Here is a 19,394-nt window from a genome sequence, read left to right on the forward strand (position 1 = left end):
CTTGCACGAAGGTTAAGATGCGTCCATCTGCTGGCTGTCATTCGATGCGGGCGGCAATACTGGGAAGAACAATTCATTGACGTTGTCTAGACAGGAAACTGGCAACAGTTGCTCGGCATTTCACGGAGTATTTGTGTTCACTTGAACGTTTCGTTGTTTCCCCGTCTCTCATCCTCTCTATGTTGCGGTTTCTTCTTCTTGTTCTACCCCCAACTTTTCTTATCTTTCCAAGGCCAATCCGGCTGTTAACCTCTCCCAGGCATCCAAAGAGAGCGAAGAAAAAAAAACATTCCCAAGACGCCGTGAGTCACCCAGAGAAAAAAAACTTCGACGGATCATACAGAAAGGCCGTTATTGTGGTCTTATTTTGCGATCATGGACCAAAGATTGCACTTGAGGAAGGTTGCGCGATACTTGAGCTTCATGTCTTAAAAAAGAGAGGAGGAGAAAAGTGGTCTTTCAAGAACAAGGGAGGGCAAGAAGAGTGAAAAATTATACCCTCGGCTCAAGAGAGGAAGAGGGTGACTCATTGCTGAGTTTCTCCTTCTTTGGGCTTCTCTATCCAGAAATACATCTCCCACTCTTTATTTCTGGACGCAAAGCAGCCGTGACTGTCATCCCTCCGTTTGAACCAGGAGAATGCACATTCTGTAGAAATACTTATGAAGATGTGTGCTAGAAAATGGGATCTAGTTCAGCTACGCTTGCATTCAGAACGTAGACAGCGCTATTAATGTGATATGCAACAGTACCATGGACAGTACCACCCCATGCATTTGTATTTCTGTTACTTTACGTCGCTTTTCTGCCACTTAGCTGATCACGACAGTGTAACACAACACGTGTCAACTCAGAGGTGTTGAGAGACTTTGATACAGAGAATGCTGTAGATACATGCGTGCTATGTTTTCATGATACACGAGAAACAGTGGCAGGCTCAGAGGTCGAGGCAAACCCTACCTTTGGTCCAACTTCACCTTAAAAATAAAGTTAAATTAAGAAAAAAAAGATGGTACATTCGGAGACAGATTGCTAAAGGGAAAAAAAACCACCTCACTCTCACGATGTTCCTGTTTCTTTATTTCGGAAGGGGGGCTCATCCCTTATCAGCAGCCGCCATTTAATTGCGAAAACGTGGGAGGTACAAGCCCTGAAAATCAATTTCTCAGTATATTACAACTTATTATACATGATGTTTAATCCTGCTAAGGGAGTAAAATTAATTACCACTATCACTATTTAAATGAGATATTTGTAGGATTTATGAAGCCCCTGGCTATGTGCCTGTACTCATGGACAATTTGCCGAGCAATACTTGTGCTTCCCACTTACAGTTTATCACCCACTTTGAGAATCACTGATCTAAAACACGACCAAGTCTGAGAAGTAATAATCGCTATGCATACATGCTTGACTATAATTTACCTTAAAAGCTAAGCAGCTTTAAAGATCCACGAAAGTATGTTGGAACGACCTAAACCCAGTTCGTTATCATTGCCAATATACTGCGAGACTATGTAGATGATCAGCGCATTACCAATTAATTTCTTCGTTTACGAGCGCATCAGTGCCGAGAGAGACGTAATTGCACAGAATTACACACCGGTATCGTCTTTCTAGAAGAGGAAAAAAAATGATTGTCCTGTTTTCTTGCAAGCACCCAGGAATGTGACGGCATTGAACTCTAACACAGCCTGGCAACGCTGGTTTTTGTTGTTTCCGAAGTGTAACCATCTAGTCACGGAACAGTGATTGCCCGCTCAGCTGACCGAATCAAGGCCACGAAATCACATCCTGTTCTCCAAAAACAACTTCTGGATCTTTTTCATCCCGAAGAATCAACCCCCTTTTCTCCTCTAGTGAGTGGCTTGCAATCATCTTTAATGTGTGATAAGATCATTGTTTAAACACAACCCAGTTCCGGTCATAAAAACTGTACATAACCAGCTGCCTAACAGGTTTATTGCTCCCCTTCAAAGTGCATGAAGAAATGTCTAATCTGGAATAACTGTATCACAAACTTCACAGGGGAACGCAGGCTTCAAGCTCAGCACGGCTCTATACGCTATTAGAACTGCTTGTCCTGGAATTGAACGATTGTGTACCAGTCTTCAATTAAAGTCTGTACAAACTTATATTTGTGTAGAGCAGTGGTTCTCAACTTTTTTTCAGTCCGGGACTCACTTTGAACGACATTACACTTCATGGGGCCCATAAGCATGGGCCCCGGCAGAATTACTTGTAGGGGTATGTACCAAGTTTATAATCATATTTTTGCTAACATCGAGTACTTAAGAAGCCCGCTTTTACGCTTGCTTAAGCAAATTACACATACTTCATTCTAGAGTTTAGACAACGTTCAATACAGGTTGAATTTAAATTGTTAAAACAATATGTCTTAGAAGTTTAAATTTAATAGGTTTTTAAGACAGTAAATAAATTTTCGAGCCCTACTTCGCGACCCAACAGTGGGTCGCGCTCCATACGTTGAGGTAGAGTGTTTATTTCCAGATCACAATTCGCACCTAACAATTTGAAGAAGAATCTTACCTACTTTATGCACTGTGTTAAGTTAGCTATGTCAGAACAAGTGAGTCATCCACGCGTTTATTCAACATTGTATTTTCTTTTGGTTATTTAACGTCGCTTTTCTACCTTAGGTTAATCGCGACATTTAGGATGAACGATGATTAGACGAAAGAACAACGCAGCTCCCGCCCTTTTCCCTGGTCAGCATTCTAACCCAGACTCTTTGATGACGAGATCGACTGAAAAAAAAACGCGACACGTCGACTTTATTAACGTAAGTATTATATATATATATATATATATATATGTGTGTATATATATCAGGGGCGCCGACTTGTCAAAAATATTGGGGGGCTCTGATCACTGAAATAAATTAATGAATGACTCACTCTCTCCCTTTTTTAAGTTTTGGCCTCAGTGTTCTGAATCTCGTAAAACCAATGAGTTCCTCAAAAATATCAAAATTTTTATTCACAGTTCGAATGCAGAATGTCAATTGTTCACGGATGGATATGTCACAAGTTTCCCAACTTTTAATATCTGCAACCACGGAGTCCAAAACAGATCTCCCTAATATATCAATGATCTCGTTCTGAATGTCATGTGAGAGCCATTTGTAGCCCGAACGTCGCATCCACTCCCCTAGTTCATGCACATCGTCTTTTGAAACTCTTCTTAGTAAAAATGTTAACAATATTCATAATTATATACTTAGTATATAGTAATAAGTCATATTTTTCTGTCTCTGGTCATACCCCCCCCCCCAAAGTTGATGGTCTAGAACATTTCAAATGTGTATTTGTGTATTTCATGTGGCACAATTCAGAGTAAACGTTAGAAGAGAAGCAAAATAATACATTAGATCCTCTTAAGCAAAATTATTTGGGGTCTCTGCTCCCACATCGTTAACATTGGTGGGGCTCGAGCCCCCCCCCCCCCCCACCAAGCCCCATGGAGTCGGCGCCTATGATATATATACATAGGTATGTATATATATACATTTTACCCTGCATAACAGCCTGAATAATGTATTCGTAAGATGAAGTTGCAGCATAAACAGTATAGAAATGCGATGGATTGGGGAAAATACATTCTGTGGTGTGAAAACGGAACAAGCTCCTATTTAAATTTAACTTCACTGCAGGTGGAAACTTTAGTCATTGAAAGGCTTTTCAAGGTTATATTGAAAACAGACGGTACAGAAGGATAAGTGGTCAAAAGCAAGAATAAGTAAAATAAGAAACGGAATTAATACACGAAAAGTTAAGGAAAATTCCGTTCACATTTATACATACTTATACATAAGTAAATGCAATGATCTTAGAAATATTTCAAAACAGACACAAACTTTCAACTTCTATCTTAATGCACCTGCATGATTGGGAACAGATGAAACGGATTTATTTGAAAACTCGCTACGTTTTGGTGTGAAGGAGGTAAACAGGCAGCTAGGACCAAATCCCTTCGTCAACATCGCGTTGTGTAGAAATTTAAAGTCCAACATTGCAACGAAGGTTGCTGGTGTAATATCAGTTTCATCTAACCATTTACGTCGATCGTCGTAAACTCGCAATAATTTTCCTTGCAAGAAAACTGGCGTAAAAGAAATAAAAATCCAATATTAGTCAAACACAGTATGAATAATGAAATTTTATTTTTATTGTAACTTTTATCACCACATTCTCACCACCCGCCTGCACCCAATAAATTAACATTAGAATAGTTTCAAGCTACAGTAATACAATAAGAATAAGCGACGAAATGCAAAATACTGTATATAGTTGGCTTTTTTAACATTCGTACAACCATACTTGAATACCAACGAGATTTTCCTTCCAAAGTAAGGCATCTCCATGTGTATTGTCTCCCTTCCGAGGGTGGTATTTATAGGGAAGACCAAGAGAAGCAGCTGTCTGCTCTGCTCGCGCTTGTTCCAAAATAAACTGCTTTAGTGAAAGACAGATAAGGAAGCATCATAACCAGTTTTCTGAACATCTAAAGTTGAGATATTAATACGCATGTGTATAAAGTTGCATAGCTAAATGCAAAGGTTTAGGCCCGCCTGAAAATCCAATCGGCAAATTCCTCCGCAGAGAAAGACCGTTCACCGAAAGGACTGGATAAGGATGGTACCGAGAAAGGCGTTTAAATATCGAGCTGAGAAAAAGACCAAACTCTTTGAAACTTGTCTAAGAGACCTAAGACTTAGTGTCCGAGACTTCGATAGCAGCTAAAAAAAAAAAAAAGGTCAACACGATTTACTTTGTCATGCGACTACTTTAGACATAGCAAGCAGTTATTTACCTGATTATTTATAGATAAGTTATATCATATTTTGTTTATCATAATTGCAAAGTTAATCCGTTAGTGGCAACTGTGATCCTGTGCGGCGCGGTTGCATACATTCAGGATAAATGTAAGTTTTTCCGAAAAATATTAAGAAATATTTGCCTTGATGATATCTACATTTGTTTGTACTATGAATTTCGAGATTTGACGAGACGAGAACGAGGAAAGCATTTAAAACGAGATACGACCGAGAGACTACGAAATCTCGTCTTGATACCATTCCTAGGTAAGGTATGTAACACCACAGACACTGTTTACGGATTTATAACCTCATTTGTGAAAATTCTATTTGAACCCACTACGAAATCGCACCAAATCTCTGTCTCTCTGTGATATCATACATAAATTAACGTTCTTATGTTCTGCGTCGTTCTGTAAATAAATAATCAGGTAGGCATGTCTTAATCAGTCTGTATTGCTTTCTAGTTCACTAAAATTTCGAACGAAACAGCAGTGACGGCGACAGAGGTGGGCACGGGTGGGCAAGCGCCCACCCAAAAAATTCTGTGCCCACCCGATTGCCCACCCAATCAAATTCAATAAGTACGTACATATGCTTGGGGATATGTAAATCACTCAATAAATAAGTGTATTCTGGTGTTCATAACATGTATATTTTACTTGTGAATATTATCTATGCTAGAAATGTTCATATATTATCAACACATAAAAAGCTAATTTTGTCATTAGAAAGTGAAAGTAATTAACAGAGGTATTGAAACAAAAAAACTGTGATCAAATTAATACTTCTATGATTAAAAGCATCTAGTACGCTTAGGAGGATAAAATTATGCAGGGTATGATCAAGATTAGATCAGAATTTAGAGTGAACTTGAGGACTGCAGCTCCAGGCCTTCACTGGGAGACTGCTTTGAAAAGTACCACATAATTAAAATATTAGGTACTTCGGATGTGGTAAAAAATATAATAACAAACCACACCATGTAACTTGGCGAGAAGTTAACAGAATCTGTGTAGAGGGGATTGGAGCGAGGTCTTGGTGCTGTAAGCTCCAGGCCTCCACATACGTATATAAATCCCGGCCTGGGTATGGTTGAAATAATCTCCAAATAAGCAAATAAAAACATCTTAGCGTTACTTCCTCCAGCAGCACAATAAATTATTTCGACATTTTAATTATTATTAGAAAAATTTAATCAAGAAGACTTAGATTGGAAGGCCATGCGACACGAATGGCAGAGAAAAGAATAGTTTACAGGATTCTTGTTGGGAAACCTGATGGTAAGAGACCAGTAGGAAGGCCAAGACGAAGATGGAGGGATAACGTTGAGATGGACCTAAAGGAAATCGGTAAGGATGGGAAAAATTTGATTGATCTTGCTCCGGATAGGGACAGATGGAAGGCTTGTGTTGCTGCAGTCATAAACCTTCGGGTTTAAGTATTCTACGCAGTGTAGTATAGTTTTAATTAGCTCCGCATTGAAATTTCAGAAGTGTCCCTTTCTTTATTTCATTACAATTTTTATATACCTGTCATCTTCAAATACCACTATGGTAGGCTATGTGAAATGTAAACTTTATATTCGTTCTACTAATAAGAAACAATCACAATAATCACAACAATACCGAACTGAATAAATTTTGATAAACCAGTTATGTATGGAAAAAGCTACAGAATTATTCAATTGCTAACGAGTGACTTATCATATTTAGAAATCTTCGTTCCACACATAAATTTTGCCACATGAATCAGCCGAAAATGTCGACAGAATCTCTATATGCAGCTGAAGTAAAGGAAAAAGTTATGTCACGAAGTATCCAGAAGACGTTTTTGTGAGTTTGTTTTTAAGCCCACCTTCATGCTCAGATTGCCTAATCGGGACTAAACCCACAGTTTAACGTGTAGTCCGAACCAGCGTGCAATGTGCTTCCACCAGAGGAGGGGGGGGGGGGGGTCTCTTCATTATAATGCGACAGCGTTATGCCATTGGAGAAAAAATATACAGAAAGAACTCGCAACATTTTATGTCATTATGTCAACATGTCATTTACCCACCGCAGAAGATGCGTCCATTTTAAGAAAGTGTATTGCCTGAGACAAATATTTGAGACTTTTGGAAAACAACGTCATTGTTCACGGAAATAGCTGCCTTGATCTACTAATGAACACTGTGCAATGTGTTTCATTAGTAGAAACTACCCCCTCAACTTTCGAAGTGGTATGTACTAATGAAACTACATTTTTGGAAGATTAAGTTGTGGATGATTTGTCCTAATTTAAGTCATTTTTCTGCTAATTTGGATAATGACGACGAAAAGGTTCAATGGTGATAAGATGAAAGTGACGAAGGGGCGAAAACAAACACACGCGGACACTCAAAATACAAATCCCCATAAATTATTTCTTTGACTGTGGTTCCAGGCGCCAGGGACTCGTTGAGCTGCAAGAATAAAGTTTGCAGGATATGCTATACACAGGACAGAGGTTGACATTCTAGTGTGTTCGAAATGGTCATGCTATACAACCCAAGTCATCTATGAAAAATTGATGAATTATTCCTGGTACGGTGATCAACTTCGATTAATTCCTTTTGTCCTAAATAATTTTGTTACCTCAAAAAATATATTCATGTAACCATACATGTATTGCTTCCCCCGCATGAGTAACATTGTTACAAATGAAACATCCTCTATCTATAGGAAATATACTAATTATACAAACTATTATTACCTGCCTAACAATATCAACATTTATAAAATCTACATGACTTTCCTATGTATTATTTTCAGCATTTCTAGTTAAACATAAAAACAAAAATATAATAAACAATTCTTTTTAACCCATATATATAAGGAAAGATTATTGGGGGGGGGATTTTCGTCATATTGTTCCTAATTATAATTTAATTTAATATAATTCATCTTATGTAATAATATGCACCTCTCTTTTTAATTTAAATTAAAGTTTTATTCTGGCTTAGTTCAGAAAACGAATATCAACTTAGCTAATAATCTGTTCAATTCTGAACAGATTTTTCAATCTTACTTGTTTATTACTAATGAGTGATATTTTGTCAATATAGCCTTTCATTACCCTAGGAATACTTCATGGACAATGAACAAAGAATTGGTTTTCCGTCTGTGTTTTAAATAATTCCTAATAAGACGTTCATTTTAATCGAAACATTCAGTGGCGGCGATTAGGAAGATTGATTGATTGATTGATTTAGTTTATTTTACTTCGCGTTTTGTGCCTCTAGGCTAATTTGCGAAGATGGGGATGAGTGATGAAATGATGAAATTGATGAATGGACATTCACAAACAACCAAGCCCGACCGGGATTCGAACCCGGGACCCTTGGCGTCGCAGGATTAGGAAGAGCGGGAGGAGAAGTGTATCCCCTTCCCACATTTTGCCATTTTTTTTGCCCCCGCACTATGACCTCTTTATGCTAAGCCTTTTCGACCAAAATAAAGTATATTGCCCTTGCCCCTCAAATGTTGGAACCCAATCGCCTCTCCTGCAAACATTCAGATAGATTGTCAGTTGTACAAACCTTGTAAGCTAAGAAAAGTGACCCCAAAGAGTAAGAGAACTCTTTCAGTCAAAAACTCATACGATGAAAATACTATGCTCAGGAACATGCATTTAAATTACGAGAAACTTCACGATTGTCTACCATCGCACTTTCTATCACTGTCGCCGAATACATAAAATCAAGTATGTGATGTACTTTTTTTTTTCGAAGGGCAAAATGTGATGCAACAGAAGCTTAAAGCTAATTCACATTTATTTCATTACATTAACATGCGTCAAAGAATGTGACTGTGAATGTATGGCTGCGCATTGATAAACACTTCGTTGAAATAATTGTGCCCATAAGAGACAATGCGAAACGAAATGGTACAAGTTGCGAGAATAGATTAGAAAAGAATAAAGAGGAAAACAAGAAAAGGAAAGGGAAAATAAGCAAGAAGAAAATCGGGAGTGTAAGAGAGAGGGGGATACATATACTGTACGTCTTACATGCACATATATATGGGCTTAAATTCATACTGCCCACCCTAATCTATCAATATGGAGCTTCTGCCCACCCGGTCGAAAATTTCTGGCGCCGCCCCTGCGAAACAGGATCTGCCCGATGGCGTAGTGACAACGTTGTTGCATTGCAATCAAGAGGTCACGGGTTCGATACCTGGTGGAGGCATATAGTGGTTCGGATCCCACTTTAAAGTGTAGACTCAGTCCCTATGAGCCTATCTGTGCATAAAGTGAACTTCAAACAAACTTCGAACGAGACAAGCCTCTCAAACCGCAATTTTGGTCTCGTCTCGATTATGAAATGGTGGTCTCGCCCCCATCAATAAAATGGACTGATATCGGCTGCAGGATAAGATCTAGGAATTTGTTCGTACTCTCGTGTGAATATCCTAGGAATGGAAGTACTCTCCATTTCCTAACTTAAGTAGCGATGCAATGAAGATCCTAAGGGAGAAATACAAGTTTTTGATCCGAGACTTTCATATCTTAATATCCTAAGTGTGAAAGACAAGCTTCGGGCTTCTGCGTAAGGTGGCTAGTGCTCTCGCCCATGTTCCGAGCGGTTCAGGATTCAATTCCCTGCAGGAGCCCCTAGGACAACTGGGGAGTTACTTGATAGTTTCGAAAGCCGGAAAACAGTGACGATGGGACTCGACGCACTGACCACGCGTCACAAAATGAAAAAGCCGCTCTGGTAGACCCAGGCCCTTAGGGGGCTGTTGCGCTATGGAGGTGTTTTTTTTTTCTGACTAGTTTGTAATCGATACATTCTTCCTTTCCATCTACCTTGCAGCTAGACGATAGATAAAATCCTTCCGCAACTGCTTCTGTATTCACTAAATGAGGGATTCAGACTACAAGTGGCCTGAAAATGGAGTTACATGTGTAACTTAGAACGTCAAGTATCAGCATTTCAGTGCTAGAAGTAAGTATTTCCTATGTTTCAAATTCTTGCTCACAGAGACACCAGCACTATGTTTGTGCTCAAGAGCTAAACATAGTACTAAGTTATTTACTCCTAAATGCCCCTTTTTCTCAAAACTGTCTTGGAGTTATGCCACTTGTGCTCTGACTGAATCCCACAAATATCCTTCTTGAGTTGATCATTACTTTTTCTATCTTGAAAAACTGTTTCAACAAGTTCCTGTGATTACTTCACATATGCACTTTACATATTCTTGATTATTTTATTGAATTTGGTTATTTCACGTCACTTTTCTGTAACTTTTGGCTAATCGTGACGATGAGGATGTGCTAACCACTCCTCCACGGAGGTCGGATTAAATATTATTCTTTCCAGGTTTTATCAGTGCTGTGTTGCTCACGGCTAAGTTTTGCATTCCTAGAACTTCGCTTTATTGCTGGTTGTCCTCGTCTCCCTTACAAGGGACGGAGGCCTCATGAGGGTCAGAATCGTTCGAGCATAACGGACCATTCTCGTGAGTTACTCAAACGCACGACACAGCGTTCGCCCAAACTTCCCGCTGCAATTATCATTTTCCTGATACCACCCGCATTGCATGATGGCTGCAGAAGAAATACCATATTGACCATCGCTTCCTTATGATACCATGCATCCACTCTTGTTTCCAATTTATAGCTTTTATTGCCCTCTATTCGTGACTTTTTCTTCCTACGTGTGTGAAGTGTTCTTTCGGAAAGTTACTCCGGTAGATCAATATAGGATTCAGGCCACTGACCCAAGCGAACATGTCTGCGCAGGGGTTAATACCCACCGCCAGTCTAGCGCCTGATACAGCCAGCAGACTCTTCAAGCAGAGCGTTCTGTTTGGAAAAGTTGTCACGCAATGTTCCTCCTCGATCAATACGCCAACAGTTGGGAGCACCTGAAATTTTCACTTACTCATGAGTCATTCCCATAATTTCAGTAAGATAAGACGCTTTTCATGTAATTGTGGACCCGTTAATCATTAGGATACCACAGTGCTTTGTTAGTTTGTGCACGCGAACGAGCAGAAAGTGGAATGAACCAAGGAAACTCATAAATACAGGCAATGAATATTTAAGGAAGTTACAGAAAGTGCGATTCGGAATAGGATATTCTTTGAATTTTCCGGATTGGAGAAACTAAATCAGAGAGTTTTGAAAGTAGGATAGAGCTTCCACGTTTGTTTAGTTTGAATCACACAATCGATTTTGTTGAGGCTGTTTTCTAGTGAGGATAAATTTTCTCTACTTTCCAGTATTTTAACAATAAGAACAAAGCAAACCATACGAACACAAATGCAGAAGGACAAAAGAGACACGAATACTGGAAGAAGAGGGGAAATAGGAAAGAAAGTAACAATACAGAAACAAAATAGAAAGCCAGGTGGAAGAAAAAACAAGGACGGTTACTGAAAATAAAGGAAGAGAGAAGGAAGATTGATAGAGGGAATGGAGAGAAGGAGAGAGATTGAGAGAGTAAATGTAGAGAGAGGGAGAAGAAGAGATAAGATGAAAAAGGAGAGAAGATGTGGAGACAGAAAGGTGGGAGATGTAGAGAGAAAATTTGGAGACAGAGGAAGAGAGGAGATGGGGAGAGAGGGAGAAAATATGGAAAGGGAGGAAGAGGCGAGATGGAGAGAGAAGCGAAAACGATATGAAGAGTAAGAGCGGATATCTAGAGAGAGAGAGAGAGAGAGAGAGAGAGAGGAAAAGAAAAGAAATAGGAAGACTGAGAAAATAGGAGTGGATGGGAGGAAATCGAACTAGAAGAGGCAAATATAAATGGACATAAAGAGATGTAAAGATAAACAGAAAAACAGACAGCATTGCAGAGAAAATGGTGAAGAAAGCAACTGATAAGACAAGTGGAATACACGATTGTTAGTCGCGTTCTACCATGTCCAGTCACACGACAACAGAAGCTAATAGGCATTATTCACATTAGACAAGCTTCCTAATTATGAAAACGTTACGTACACAGTTTAACGTCGAAATTAAATTGCACTTTGTAGCCAGTCGGTCATCATGATTCAGAGGAGAATGATGACTAACTGGCGACAACTGTTGACGACATTAGGCACACCACACTGACGATAAGCACGATGATTCAGCCTCCCTTGAAAGGTTGTATGTAAACACTCGCCCGTCTATTTCCTGGGAGAACCAATATGCGTGAGTTTTACGACTATTGTGCCTCCTGGGAATTGCATGCGGAACAAGGATTGCGTGAGCATTTGCTTCATTGCAATTATGGCAGTCTACGTGCGGTCTGCCGGCAGCGGATGTTATTTAACACGTCACGGGTAAGAAACGCCAGGCTCATGTGAATTTCTACCTAACAATTCCACATGGTCTCCTTAGATGTTAAACGGGGCATTAAAAGAGGGAGGGAGGAGGAAGATCGAGTAAGTGGGAGAGAGAGGACGAGTTACAGAGAGAAAGAGAGAGAGGCGAGCGAGAAAGGGGATGAAGAGAGAAAGAGCATAACAGAGGGAGCGAGGAGAGAGAGAGTGTGCGAGAGAAAAAAAGAGCGAGGGAGAGAAAAATAGGGCCAGGGAGAAAGAGAGTGAGCGAGCTATAATAGGGCGAGATATATATATATATATAGAGAGAGAGAGAGAGATAGATAGATAGAGAGTGAGCGAGAGAGAGAGAGAGGAGAGAGAACGGGCGTTGAGCGGGAGAGAGGTATGCATTTGAGTTTGTTCACTTAAACACACAGATAGGCTAATCGGAACTGAACCCACAGTTTAAAGTGTGATCTGAACCACTATGTACCTCCACCGTGCATTGAACCTGATATCCCTTGAATGCAAGACGACTACACCATGGGCGAAACCCGTATACAGAGATACACAAAACCAAATTTGGAAAGAGAAAAAGACAAAAAATATAGAAAATAAGTAGGAGCAGAAAACAATGAGTGAAAAACATAAGGAAAAAGACTGGAAGAGACCAACTGAAAGAGTGAACTCAACACTTGCATAACCTTCCATTAGATGTTAATTGAGGTGCTAAACTTAATAAATTCCCATCTTCTGAACAGACAGAAATAGAGAAGTTTTTACACTGTATAGCCATAAAACATTCGCAATAATTGCGAACGAGAGAAACAATACAGTGAATTACATTCATACAGACTTCCATCCGTCCTTGTTTAAAAAATATTAATTCTTAACTTTATCGACAAATGACTCATTTAGCGCCTTTTCCAACATTACAGGCCGAAACTAAGTTATTTTCAAATTATTCTTAGATACACAACACTCCCAAGACGTATTTGCTGATAGATCAACCAAGTTTAAGTAAATATAGCTGGCGAATAATAGTTATTAAAATCACGAAAAGTACAAATGCTTATTGATTTAATTCAATACACAATTAAATTATCTTACGTATTTACTATTGCGTCTATGTTTTACTTTGAAGAAGGAAAATCAAGCATTTTATAATATCTTGGAAATACATTCCTTAAAAGGTAGATTGTAATATATAAATATAATATCTAAATATAATTATAATGAAGCTACGTTATTTATTTATTATTATGTTACGTTCGGAAGTGTTAGGGAGATGGAACAGCTACATTGGTTTTATTTCGTAACATATTGTAGTTCCTACGACCGCCGTAGCTAACATGAACAGGCAGATTAATACGGTCAGCATGTCTACGTTTGATTGATTGATTGATTTGGTGTTTTAAGTCCACTTTATGCACAGTAAGGCTAATTGGGACTGGACCTACAGTTTAAAATGGGATCCGAATTACTATGTGCCTCCACCGGGTATCGAACCCGGGACCCCAGCATGTCTACGTGGCGAGTTATGTGTATTTCTATTGTAATTCCCCATTCATGAGATCTAATTGTAGTTGTTGACTCAATCAAGAGCAAGTTATCGAATCAAAACTAGCAATTTTTTCATGCTTGAGACAAAAACTGTTATATACTGTGCAGAAGTTGGAAAAACATTAAAAAATATGATAGAAATAGGCCTATCGTACACACAAATCCAAAGGAACATACGAAGACACGGGCAAGGGTACTGGATTTAAATACGCGTTTCGCATTATTCCAAAGTAATTGGTAAAAAATTGATTTAAGTCCGCTTACCCTAATATAGGTTAATCGGGATCTGGACTTAAAGTTAAAGTAGGATACAAGGCACTGTGCAATGCACTTCCACAGAGATTGAACCCGGGATCTTGCTTGTTATCCCTTCGCCATCGGGGAGGCTCACAGTTTATTTCAATTCATGGCAATAGTTTACTGGCTGTAGCAGTAAAGAGTAAAGATAAGTTATCGTTCTTCTAGTCATACGCCCTGTAGGTTATGCAACCAACTTTACATAGAACAGAGTGCGAAAGGAAACTGCTAACAAAATCTTTGAATGCGGCCATTTTATATTTTCTTTTACTACCTCTCGAGTAGCTCGCGACAGTGAGGATGAATGATTACATAGATTTATCCAGAATTTTCCATCGGGGTGTAAATTCGTATTTGGGGGATGTAAAGGTTAATTTAGAGCTAAAATTACAAAAATTTGAGCCTTTGTGATTCTTCAGCAAATTCTTCTTAGGGAATTCTTCAGCAAATTGGGGCAGATGTTAGGGGTGTGTAGATAAATCACTAAATGGTTATTAAATTAGTTACAAATGATAATTAATTTTAAAAGTCTCCATCTATCTAAAAACAACTGAATACAGATTAAATCAATTTAGGCATCCTGTTCCTATCTCGTGGATTGTGATTGTGCAAATATAAAGGAAATCCCCAACTTCGTATACTTTCATGTAACCTGTTACTTGGCTCTCTCTAGCAATTGCCCATACCAATCTAATAAATTGGCTAACATTCTATTATTCCAACAAAATCTATGGAAATATATCCATAATATGTTCAATATATTTGTACGTAAAAAAATAATAATGAGGTATAAGTCGATTAACATTTACTATTTAAAAAATTCTTCATTGAGGAAAGCACCAAAGAAAAATTGTCCTCTTATAAATGTTTGATCAAGGCTTTGTTATAGTAATCGTTCAGTAATGAACCTTGTAAAAATCTGACGCAAAATAAAGCAAACAACTGTCACTAAGAAGCAAATTTCTTCATTTTTAAAACGTTTAGATTAGGGAGGGGAACAGAGTGGGCCATCGTCCACTCAAAATCAGACAGGCCCATGCTGTGAAATGTAATAAGCACATTTTGTGATGAAGATATGAAAGTGTAGAGATGGTGATTAATTTTGTTTTAGTATTTTCCATTTTTCCTAGTAACACTTACACACTTAATTCTTACATATACTTGCGTCACGTTAAAACAATGCGAATTCAAAATGCATGCTTGTTTGAAAATATGTCCCACCCAAGTCTTTGATAGCCATCCAAGCCTTCATTGTTATATTGTTGCGATAACATTTAAAAAAAAATAGTAAAGTGCTCCACTGTGCATAGCACCACGCCATGAAGGCGTATAGGGGGTGTGGGGGTAACGCCCCTCACTTTCTTGATCCGGTCGTGAGTGGGGGTGATGTGATCAGAATCACGCCCCTGACCACCTTTACCCCCCAGGGTTTCCCCCAGGTACCCATGTTATTCGACGCTGGGTGGGCGCCGGGGCCGCTTCCAACGCCGGATTTGAACCGTCCGGGGATCGAACCCGGGACCTTTAGCATGGTAGTCAGACGCGTTACCGACTGGGCCACCGCGATAACATTTGTATAGGGTAATTCGACTGTGACAAACTTACATTCATTTTTAAATAATTTTCTTAGCACCTTCAAATATGTAACTCTATCAATTCATATAATTTCATTTTTCTTGATGAAAGGTATTTAATTGCAGAATATTCCTCCCCCCATCTCAATTCTCAGCCACAGAAAATACATCTTTTGTAATTGTGACGGGTGTGACACTTCTGAGGCATGACTTTATGAACTTCCTAAGTCCTTCAGAAAACTCTGTGAAATGTATGGGTTTACTGAAACAATTACATTATATTTTCACAAAGCGAACTTTACTCGACATTTAGATGCTTTTAGTTTCTAAAAATATTACTACATACTTTCTTATAATCATTTTACCTGTGACAAATTTTGTGACAGGTGCGACATAATGCACATGTAGGATTATGGAGCAATGTAAAGGCTATGAAAATTATCACAAATAGATTCTTCAAACTAAGGTTTGTATCATAAATGAAGTAGGATACTTCAGAGCTTAAGATATAAAAAAATAAATGAGACAATTAGAATGAAGTTTGAATTATTTTAGTTTTCTTATGGTATAATACTGTATCATAATGAAACTAAATTAAATTAAAATCCAATTTTTACTTTAAAAAGTAGTAATAGGTTTGAAACAATATGTTGTTTGAAAGCCATGAAACTAATGTTTGTATTAATTATTCCAAATTCTGCATAGTTATCTCTTTAATTTCACATATAGCATGTGATAATTTCAATAAAAATGAATTAACCTTGTTTGTCCACTTTCACATGGAATAGCTCTATAGAAAATAATTTACGTATAAAGGTTCTGTATCATTGCAATTGTTCTCTTTGTCCATCGAAGAACACCCACCAGCTAGCTAACATTTTCTCCACCTGTAGTACCGATCCACTCAAAGAAAAATCTTTCTAAGGAATTATTGACTCTTCATCTTAACCCACAAAAAGTCGACAAATGTTGTTCCATGCAGGGTTGAAGAAAAACGTGCATTTTGACGCCTTATTGGCGGAGAAACGCGATAAACGTACATGTGCGTGCGCGTTGCCATAGCGACAGTAAATGACCCACTGGCAAATCCCGCTACGCAGCTGCGTGGATCGATGACCAGGTTACGTAACTGCAAGCAAAAGACTAACTTTATGACATTCGCATCGAACAAACAAAACACAATCGCTTCTTAGCAACAGAAAGGACAACAGAACCATTACCAAAGAGAACAAACCTCGTGTTCACGCCCAACAGACTGAAATTATTGATGAATTGTATACACTTCTGAAACACTTGTTTGATATTCTTCTGATTGTGCAAAGCCGTGTGGCACAATATTTCCAACCTGTGTGAACTCACACAGGCGAAGAGCATAGGCTAGTTAAGGGAACATATACAAAAATATCTACGAAACTATATGATTGATTTGGTGTTTTAAGTCAACTTTTTGCACAGTAAGTCTAATCAGGACTGGACCTACAGTTTAAAGTGAGATCCGAACCACTATGTGCCTCCACCGGGATTACAAGGCGACGACGTTACCACTGCGTCATCAGGGAGGCCCACGAAACTATATGAGCAAGACTGCGTCAAAAATGTCTATATGCTTTTGGAAAAAATCACATACACTACAGTCCCGCCGCCCTTTCAGCCGATGCGGCAACCGCCTTTATGGCAGTGACCCTCTGTTGACGCGTTTACCTACGAAGGAACTCGCAGTCAAACAGCTTACTGCTTGGGCGAGAGCCAGCAACATTAAAATCACCCCTCCCCAAAGCAGCCAGCAGGGAACCAGGATTTTGTGAAAATAACCGTGCTGGGCTGTGAATGGACACCGGTTGGTACGGCGGCTCAATTATAAATGACGATCTCTTACAATATTATCTTCGTTCAACATACTGAATGAATTTCCTTTTTGTCCTAGGACCAGGAAAAACTGGGTATAGATTCGTCATGTGAAAATTTTGCACTACTTTGTGAACAACTTTCTAGTTTAAAAGAGCTATGGGGAATGTCAAAAGTATTCGTACACTTTGAGTTTTCTTTCAAATCGATTCTCTCTTTCACCACATGTCAAATAACTCTTTAAAATGTGGTGCAAGGAAATCTTATGATTTCATTTGTATAAAATGTTCACGCTGATGAAAATGCATACAGGAGAAAATTATAGAATTCTTCAAAATGACACAGAAAGGAGGCGCAAATAGTATCCATACATCCGGTACATTGCCATGTTAAATATTATTTATTTCCATAAATATACAGAAATCCCAGACTGTTCTGCCTCCCTGCTTTGCTCTGTTTTAAGTCTTACAGCCGTGTCACGTTGGGTGCGAACGCGTAAGAAACGAACATGTTTAGTGGATAATATGATTGCGTATTCTCACTTGATAACACTCTCCTAGCTTCCAAATTGATAATTGTACAATAACATGTATTGACACTTACCATGTTGGCTGCAAGATGTCGCTACGATGCAACAGAGAAGACAACCTCACTACAGTGCCGACAACGGGACACAAGTGAGACTCAAGAATGCGCGCTCTTCCTGGCTGGTTATATAGGAGTCCGCTGGGCGGGGCCGACGCATGCTATTGGACGTCTCGTGTCAGTCGCTCGAAAACCACCCTAAATAACTTCGATGAAACCAACCCGCACGAAACCTCACATGACATGTAGACCAGGGAAATACTGTGCAATTTAATTTCATGATCAACGAAGAGGAGAATCTCAATCTTGGATCGCGGAGGGTTGGTAAAACAGATAGACGTGAATCGTGCAATGTAATATTCTGAAATTCACCGCAGAGTTTCCGTGTCTCGGAATACAAGTGCCCGAGTATTGTTGATGATATTCACCCCCCGCCCCCCAAAGGAAAGAATATAAAATTCATCTGTAAAAACGAATGGAAGAGAGCAGTGGCGTGTTCAACAATTTCGTGATGGTATTTAGGAGTCATTGCTCTATTTTACCATATTTTCACGCAGGCTAACTCGCATTCTAGTATTCTAGTATTATTATTATTATATAGGTCAGAATATTATATATATGTGTGTGTGTGTGTGTGTGTGTGTCTGCTAAGAATTTGCAACCAGAGAGCAGTACGCAGTGTCCAGAGGAAAGGGGGGTGGATATTGTTTACCCTGCACACAAGGCAGCCCTCAGGATTGTTTTTCTCAGGGGGGCAGCAGTGCTTAGAGTGGGGGAAAGGTGGGATGATGCTTTCACCCAGTTAAGAGAATTCCCATGAAGCATCCCCAGGGCTATAGTAGTGCCGTCATAAGAACCGGTCCACCATTCACAGCGCAGATCGGTTATTTTCACAAAATCCTGTTTTCCTGTTGGCTGATTCGGGGAGGAGGGATTTTTAAAGGTGCCGCTTCTTGCCCAAATAGGGGTGGGGGACAGTGGAAAACTTAATTGGTTGTTTAACCGTAAGTTTCTTTGTAGTAAATGCGGCAACAGCGGGTCACTGCCATAAAGACAATTCTGCTGATGCGAAGCAGATGTTGTCCACAACTTATTGACGTATTTATTTTAATTTATGATCATCACATTGTAGAAAACAGACTCAATGAAAGTGTTAATGGACAATTCGTCTCGTATTTCTTTTGATGTTTGGTGTACTGTACGAACAGTCATGGACAGAGACGCAACCACGATTTTTTGTCTGGGGGCAAGTACCAGGATAAACGTACCAACAATAATAATGTTAATAAAAATAATATTAATAATAATATTACTAATAATGTTATTATAACATTATTATTATTATTATTATTGATTTGTTTTATTTTGCTTCGCTTCTTGTGCCACTTTCGGCTAATTTGCGAAGATGTGATGGTG

The 19,394-nt window shown here is 39.0% G+C and overlaps 1 protein-coding gene across 1 annotated transcript in view; it reads right to left on the reverse strand.

Moving 5' to 3' along the window:
- The window catches only part of LOC145986449 (tubulin alpha-3 chain), a 38,037-nt gene extending 19,960 nt beyond the window's left edge, over positions 1 to 18,077 (reverse strand). The window contains exon 1 of the mRNA XM_083120476.1: positions 17,997 to 18,077. Within this exon, the coding sequence (XP_082976602.1) occupies positions 17,997 to 17,999 (3 nt within the window). The 5' untranslated portion in view covers positions 18,000 to 18,077. The remainder of the gene's footprint in view (positions 1 to 17,996) is intronic.
- Between the last annotated feature and the right edge of the window lie 1,317 nt (positions 18,078 to 19,394).

This window comes from Lepisma saccharinum, chromosome 4 (assembly GCF_977018435.1).
Source record: "Lepisma saccharinum chromosome 4, izLepSacc3.1, whole genome shotgun sequence".
Taxonomy (NCBI): domain Eukaryota; kingdom Metazoa; phylum Arthropoda; class Insecta; order Zygentoma; family Lepismatidae; genus Lepisma; species Lepisma saccharinum.